At 42.3% G+C, this 8,388-nt stretch overlaps 1 protein-coding gene across 2 annotated transcripts in view; it reads right to left on the bottom strand.

The window, feature by feature from the left end:
- Positions 1–8,388, bottom strand: part of LOC116686176 (metal transporter CNNM4-like) — a 36,954-nt gene that overhangs the window by 19,722 nt on the left and 8,844 nt on the right. For both annotated transcript variants that reach the window (XM_032511146.1, XM_032511145.1), the window contains exons 3-6: positions 5,525–5,665; positions 4,776–4,910; positions 3,340–3,509; positions 46–48 (exon numbers count right to left, since the gene is read on the bottom strand). In XM_032511146.1, the coding sequence (XP_032367037.1) occupies positions 46–48; positions 3,340–3,509; positions 4,776–4,910; positions 5,525–5,665 (449 nt within the window). The remainder of the gene's footprint in view (positions 1–45; positions 49–3,339; positions 3,510–4,775; positions 4,911–5,524; positions 5,666–8,388) is intronic.

The following is an 8,388-nucleotide window of genomic DNA, read 5'->3' as shown; positions in this document are numbered from 1 at the left end:
ATACACCCTAAATATACTCACTAATATCTACTCATAATTCTATACCCCCTACTATATCAACCAATATATACTCACTTATAACCTAATAACACCCTAATATATACTCCACTAAACTATACTCAGTAATTCATATACTCACTAATATATACACCCTAATATATACTCACTAATATATACTCCTACATTTTTTCCAATGCTAACACCACTAAAATGACATGCACAGCACAATTATTTAAACTGACACACAGAGAGCAAAACTTCCTCTCAAGTCTCAGAAAGTAACACATTTCTGCCTTTACACACATTTGCATTAAAATGGCACTTTTTAAATGCACTGAACACAGTTTCCTGCAAGACACAACAATCTGACATAAAGTCACATGTTTGCCATTTCAAAACACTGCCATTTAAAATGACACTACATGAGCTAAATGACTAATTACATGTGCCACCTTGCCAAACACCCATTGGTTAATTGTAAACACTCCAATCAGGATGTTAGCACTATGAAAAGAATAATATTTAGGCTGCATTGTCCAAGCCCTATATATTTCTTTATTTTGTTTTTTCTAAAGGACTGAGAGACGACACCATGGTGGAGGAACATTGTTTCCCAGTATACTGGGTAACACCATATTGACAAATTTGTATGTGTTTTCAGGGAGTACTGGAAATGGATGCACATGCAATCCCACATGAGTTTATCTTTATAGATGAGGCTTTGTTCAACCTAGCAAAGAGCAGAAGAAGGGGGAGAAACGTCATTGGCCACAGAGCCATCATAGATGTTCCTGGCCAACGTGGTGGGAACATCACAGTGTGCTCTGCCATCTCCAGTATGCATGTTGTCCTCCACTGTCATGTCAACCTTGGACCATACAACACAGCACATATTCTCACATTTCTGGACGACTTCACAACATTCTCACACTACCAGAGCATATGATATGCAGACCATCAAGGAAACCGGTACGTTTGTAGTATGGGACAACGTGAGCGTTCATCGTGCAGCCGCTGTACAAAATGGTTCGCTGACACCACCATTTCTCGTGCGATACCTCCCACCATTCTCACCATGTCTGAACCTCAAAGAAGAGTTCTTTTCGGCATGGCGGGGTGGAAGGTATTACGACCCGCGGCCCTTTGTGCGCGTGCCTCTTGTGCAGGCTATGGAAGAGGCATGTGATGAGATGGATGTGGGTGCAATAGGGATGGATAAGGCACTCAAGGTGCTCCCCCTCGATGTCTGTGGGGGGGCATATTGTCTGTGTGGAGATGTGTGGACGAACCGGCTGTGCGGCAAATGGAAAAAACTGTAATTATTTTTCTTGCTTCTTTTTTTTACTGTGATATATTTTGTCTGAAATTTTCTTTTTCAGTTTACTGTTTTTTGTAAGAATATTTTTGTTCAGTCCCATGTAAATATATCTGCAATTTGTTGCACTGACTTGTTCACTGTAGTGAAATATAAAATAATGTTTTACCAGCATGTGTGTGTATCTGCAAATATTTCTGTGCATGTGAACAATCTAAAACATATTTTAGTATTATGGCAAGGCATAGTAAAGATGAGGGTGCTTTTCATTATGCCCAACAGTGTGTAGTTGGTTAGGCAAAAATCTGGTAATGTGAATGAAGTGTGTGGCATTTCATGCAAAAGTTTGATTTTGATAATGCTATGTGTAGTTTTGGTTGCAGTGCTTCATTTTGCAGGATATATGAGGTGTTTTGCAGTTTGGGTGTGTGGTTTTGTGAATTGTGTTATGTATTTTGATAAAACCAGACTAGTTTGCAAAATTGTGTGTTAGCAATAGGAAAAAACTGTATTATGGAGCAGGAACTGGTTCACACTGCATCACAAGCACTTTCACTTTTGGTACTTTGGTAGTAAATTAGGGCGATAAATCTGTCAATTTTTTTTACATGAATGGATGAGTTGTTTGATCAATAAAATGTCAGAAAATGGTAAAAAAAAATTGGATCAGTTCTGGAATCAGAAGTTTGAAGTTTTACAAAGTAAAACATGTCTTTTTCAAGCACTTTAGGCCTTTATTTATTTAGGACAGCTGAAGACATGAAAGGCGGGGGGGGGGTGACATGCAGCAGAAGGGCCGCAGGTCAGAGTCGAACCTGTGACTGCTGCGTCGAGTAAACCTCCATATATGGGCATCTTGAATGCCGGACTTTTACTCGTAACAGAGTATTTCTATACTTGAGTAAATTACTTTAATAAAAGATCGAGTACTTCTTCCACCACTGGCTGTTTTGCGTTTATTACCTTTACATATATAGTGTGTTGGGTGTGTGTTGCCGTGTGTTTTTGATTGTTGTTTTTGTGGTTGTTGTGTGTGTGTGTTGTTGTGTGTTTGTGTTGTTTTTTCTGTGTGTTGTGTTTTCTGTGTGTTTGTGTTGGTTGTTGTGTGTGTTGTTGTGTGTGTTGTTGTTTGGGTTGTGTGTGTGTTGTTGTGTGGTGTGTTTTGTGATTTGTGTGTGTGTTTGTGGTGTGGTGTGTGTTGTGTGTTGTGTGTGTGGTGGTGGTCGTGTTGTGTGTGTGGTGTTGTGGTTGTGTGTGTGGTGTTGTGTGTGTGTGTGTGTGTTGTGGTGTGGTGTGGTGTATGTGTGTGTTATGTGTGTTTTGTTGTGTGTGTGTGGTGTATGTGTGTGTCCGTGTGTTGTATGTGTGTTTGTGTGTGTGTGTGGTGTGTGTGTGTGTTGTGTGTGTGTTGTGTGGTGGTGTCTTTTTTTGTGGGTGTGTGTGTGTGTTGTGGTGTGTACTAGTGTGTGCTTGTGTCTGTGGTGTGTGTGTGTGTGTGTGTGTGTGTGTGTGTAGGTGGTATGTGGTGTTATGTGTGTGTGGTGTGTGGTGGTGTGTGCGTGGTTGTATTGTTTTTGTTGGGTGTGTGTGGTGTCGTCATGTTTTGTTTGTTGTGTGTTGTGCAGGTTTAGCTACATTTGTGGGGACCAAAACTGTGAATACAGTATACTTAGGGACCTGACAGCTTTGTGGGACAAAATGCTGGTCCCCATAACGTTAAAGGGTCTTTTTGAGGAAAGACTGGTTTTAGGAGTAGGTTAGAGTTAGGTTGGTTAGGGTGGGGGTGGGGGTTAGGATAGGCTTAGGTTTGATGGTTAAGGTTAGGGTAAGGGTGGGGAATGCATTATGTCAATGACTGGCCCACAAAGATAGCCAGACACGACTGTGTGAACGTGTGTGTGTGTGCGGGTGTGTGTGTGTGTGTGTGTGTGTGTGGTGTGGGTGTACGTATATGTATGTGCGTGTGTGTGTGTGTGTGTGTGTGTGTGTGTGTGTGTGTGTTGAGTGTGTGTGTGTGTGCCTACTGCAGAATGAGGAACGAAGTAGTCCACAGGTTTGCCTCTCTGGTAGATGAAGTGCTGCGGCGAGCGCTTGTCGTTCTCGTTGAACTTGAGCTCCTGGATGACGTCAGGGTGTCGCAGGATCCTCAGCAGGACTTTCTCTGTGACCTGGAACGGGCTGAACAGGTTCACCTCTGGGGGACCAAACCACAAACGTCAATCTTTATTTTAAAAAGCCAAATACTTTGCATTTTAAAGGCAAAAATACCAGCGGTGAAAGAAGCATTCAGATCCTTTATTTGAGTAAAAGTACTAAGACCACACTGTAAAAAATACTCTGTTACAAGTCAAAGTCCTGCATTGTTACTCAAGTAAAAGTACTAATACCACACTGTAAAAAATACTCTGTTACAAGTCAAAGTCCTGCATTGTTACTCAAGTAAAAGTACTAATACCACACTGTAAAAAATACTCTGTTACAAGTCAAAGTCCTGCATTGTTACTTAAGTAAAAGTACTAAGACCACACTGTAAAAAATACTCTGCTACAAGTCAAAGTCCTGCATTGTTACTCAAGTAAAAGTACTAATACCACACTGTAAAAAATACTCTGTTACAAGTCAAAGTCCTGCATTGTTACTGAAGTAAAAGTACTAATACCACACTGTAAAAAATACTCTGTTACAAGTCAAAGTCCTGCATTGTTACTTAAGTAAAAGTACTAAGACCACACTGTAAAAAATACTCTGCTACAAGTCAAAGTCCTGCATTGATACTTAAGTAAAAGTACTAAGACCACACTGTAAAAAATACTCTGCTACAAGTCAAAGTCCTGCATTGTTACTTAAGTAAAAGTACTAAGACCACACTGTAAAAAATACTCTGCTACAAGTCAAAGTCCTGCATTGTTACTCAAGTAAAAGTACTAATACCACACTGTAAAAAATACTCTGTTACAAGTCAAAGTCCTGCATTGTTACTCAAGTAAAAGTACTAATACCACACTGTAAAAAATACTCTGTTACAAGTCAAAGTCCTGCATTGTTACTTAAGTAAAAGTACTAAGACCACACTGTAAAAAATACTCTGCTACAAGTCAAAGTCCTGCATTGTTACTTAAGTAAAAGTACTAAGACCACACTGTAAAAAATACTCTGCTACAAGTCAAAGTCCTGCATTGTTACTTAAGTAAAAGTACTAAGACCACACTGTAAAAAATACTCTGCTACAAGTCAAAGTCCTGCATTGTTACTTAAGTAAAAGTATATCACTTTGATTTCCTATTGGAATAAACCTAATGTTGCAATGAAACCACAAAGGTGAATGACTATTTAGGCCATATATGCACACCAAGGTCCCTGTGTCTCTGCCCCCCCCCCCCCCCTAGTGACCCAGCTGTTAATCTGTGTGACTGCTGAACGACGCTGGGAGATTAGCCGCCGCAGCCCCCTCTGAGCTCACCTGTTGCCAGGAAACGATGAGCGGCCAGCATGAGCTGAGGAGAGATCTTCACTTTACTGTCTGCGTTGTTCTTGAAGGCCGAGAAGTCGGGCTTGTTTTTATTGGGGTCCACCTTTTTCCTGTTTCTGTTGTCAGCTGTGGAGGGGAGGGGGGAAGTAGATGGAGATGGACAAAAGAGATAAAAGCGGGGAAAAAAAAATGAAAAAAGTAGTTTCTCATCACCGCTGTCACACCAAATGCATGCTTTTGGGGGTAAATTTTGGGTCTTTGTAAATTATAGAGCGGGGTCTAGACCTACTCTACATGTAAAGTGTCCTGAAAACTTCTGCTATGATTTGACACTATAAATAAAATAGTAAATAAAAAAGTGTGTGTGTGGATGCCATGCTGGAGGAGTTCAAAAAAGGTGTAGGGGTGTGTGTGTGTGTGTGTGTGTGTGTGTGTGTGTGTGTGTGTGTGTGTGTGTGGTGTGTGTGTGTGGTGTGTGTGTGTGTGGTGTGTGTGTGTATTTCTTTGGGTTAAACATGGGTGTGGGTGAGATCTCCACTTTTAAGCAAAATTAAACTTTTGCATATCAAACTCATTTTCTGCATTCTGATGAATGTTCTGAAACAACTTGTGCCTTTTCTGCATTAGGAAAATTGTGTGGTGTGTGTGTGTGTGTGTGTGTGTGTGTGTGTGTGTGTGTGTGTGTGTGTGTGTGTGTGTGACATCTGCATCTGTGCCGCGGCCGGCGGCTGCTGACTCACTGTAGAGGTCGGACTCGTCCAGGATCTCGGACTTGATGATCTCCTCGATGACGTCCTCCAGCGTGACCAATCCAGCACCCGTAGAAAGGGTCGCCCTCCCCCTCGTGTTCACCTTCTGGACGATGGCCAGGTGGGATTTACCTGGAGAGGAGCGCAGGGAGGAGAGAGAGAGAGAGAGAGAGAGGAGAGAGAGAGAGAGAGAGAGAGAGGATAGAGAGAGAGAGAGAGAGAGAGAGAGAGAGAGAGAGAGAGATCAGCTGTTGGGTTACAACCAGGATGCATAAGTGCACTGCTGAAACTTAAGAATTTTATATCCCCAAGAAAAGAACTGTCAGGAAAGTAGGGCAGCGTCAAAGTTTTACTGAAGCTGCTGCCTCCCAAACTTCAGCTTCAAACACATTCGGCTACGGTGAAAACATCCTTTGTTGTTTTTCTATTTCGGAGCTGCAGTGACGCTGCTCTTCAGTGGATTTATCCTGCCGACTGCCGGGAGGACAGATCGGTGCCTTAATATAGCCCCAGACTGCACTAAGAGCATTGCAGAGAAAAGAGCTGGAAGAACAGCCAACATAGAGATAAAGAGGAGAGGGGGGAGAGAGAGAGAGAGAGACAGAAGGCTGAGAAGAAAGAGAAACAGATTAATCCTCTCATTAAAAAACATAAGAACGTTGTGGCTTGCCCACATTGGCTGCAGGTCTGCAGCTCTGTGTGCTAACAAACAGACATCAGAGAGCAGAGAGTTACATAACGGCTCCAGTTCGCTGCCATGACGGGCGGCTGACAGCAAGGTAGAGTTGTGATATTTAAAAATAGAGGATCTGCTGCAAAAAAAGAGGACAACAAACATGTCGACCGCACAAAGGTCCAAAAAAGAAGCGCAGAATGTAAAATATATGCATTCTAGCTCAGAGACTGGAGGCTTGACTTGGACTCTCGCTCAGAGACTTGAGATGAGACTTGGACTCTAGCTCAGAGACTGGAGGCTTGACTTGGACTTTAGCTCAGAGACTTGAGATGAGACTTGGACTCTAGCACAGAGACTGGAGACGTGACTTGGACTCTAGCACAGAGACTTGAGACGTGACTTGGACTCTAGCGCAGAGACTTGAGATGAGACTTGGACTCTAGCCCAGAGACTTGAGATGAGACTTGGACTCTTGCTCAGAGACTTGAGACGTGACTTGGACTCTAGCTCAGAGACTTGAGATGAGACTTGGACTCTAGCTCAGAGACTTGAGATGTGACCTGGACTCTAGCTCAGAGACTTGAGATGTGACCTGGACTCTAGCCCAGAGACTTAAGATGTGACCTGGACTCTAGCGCAGAGACTTGAGATGAGACTTGGACTCTAGCCCAGAGACTTGAGACGTGACTTGGACTCTAGCCCAGAGACTTGAGATGAGACCTGGACTCTAGCGCAGAGACTTAAGATGAGACTTGGACTCTAGCTCGGAGACTTGAGATGAGACCTGGACTCTAGCGCAGAGACTTAAGATGTGACCTGGACTCTAGCTCAGAGACTGGAGATGTGACTTGGACTCTAGCTCAGAGACTTGGGACTTGGACTCTTGTATGTAGGTACGTGGAGACACAAACCACAGAACCATACATCACGCTTTACGAGCATCTCTGGTTCCTAATGACTCGCCCTTCAAAATAAAGGCGACATCAAATAAAACTAAAACAGCATTTTGTTTAACCCTTGTGTTGTCCTCCCATCAACCATGGTCACTTATTTTCAACATTATTTTTGCTTTTTCCAACATTTTTGCCACTTTTTCAATGTCATCGGTGCTTTTTTCAATGTTTTTTCCAAAGTTTTTGATATTTTTAACGTCGACATTTTCATCTTATTTTGACGGCCCTTTTTTTGTGACATTTTTTTTTAACTGAAAAGGGGTCAATGTGATCCAAGGACAACATTTTGTTTAAAAAAACGCTGCACATGAGCTGTTTTCTCCATGTTCTTGCGTTTTCCTACGTCGCAGTGTGCCGAGCTCTCAGCTCCACCGGACGAATCCCAACAAAGCTGAGCCGGAGACATCCTGCACGCTGACATCATCACGACCAAACACAGACCCAGGCCTGCTGCCGCTGTTTGTGTGCAGTCAGCGGCAGCCGCTGACATGATGACTCACGTCTCCATCATCATCATCATCATCATCATCATCATCATCATCATCATCATCATCATCATCATCATCATCATCATCCTTGCTGCTGCTCTGACAGCAGAACACACGGACCTCTAAACTCCCTCAGTCCCCCACAGGAAGGTCAGAGGACGCTGTCAAAACGCAGGACAGATTTTGCATTCTTTTATTTGTGCGATTCCCTTATCCCTTGTGTTGTCTCCCCGTCAATGTTTTTAACTTTTTCTCACGTTTTTGTCCCTTGACGTTTTCAACACTACGTAACCCTAACTCATTAACTTTAGTTTTACAGTTATTTTAGGAATTTATGGTCCATAAACCTCATTTATAGGAAATTATACCTAATGTTTGAGTTAGAAAAGCAGAAATTAGGAATTATTAAGACTAAAATTAAAGGAATGGATGTTGATTATAATCACAGACTGGAATATGTCAACTTTTACTCAATACTATTTCACTATTTCACTTTTTTCTCTCCAAATGCTATAAAATTGAATAAGACGCCCCAAAATTAATGAAAGTAGAGATGTGTACTTGGCAAAGAGCGTTGTGTGGAATCAATCATGTTATTTTGGGGAATTATAAAGAACATTGATATAGGACAACGGGTCAATTTGACCCAAGGACAACATGAGGGTTACTGTGCATAATTTAAGGACGCTTGGTTGGACAAAAACAAGACATGTGAAGACGCCACCTCGGGGTCTGTCT

The sequence above is a fragment of the Etheostoma spectabile genome, unplaced genomic scaffold (genome assembly GCF_008692095.1).
Source record: "Etheostoma spectabile isolate EspeVRDwgs_2016 unplaced genomic scaffold, UIUC_Espe_1.0 scaffold325, whole genome shotgun sequence".
Taxonomy (NCBI): Eukaryota; Metazoa; Chordata; class Actinopteri; order Perciformes; family Percidae; genus Etheostoma; species Etheostoma spectabile.
The sequence above is the reverse complement of the archived record's forward strand: the minus strand, read 5'-3'. Positions and strand labels throughout refer to the sequence as shown.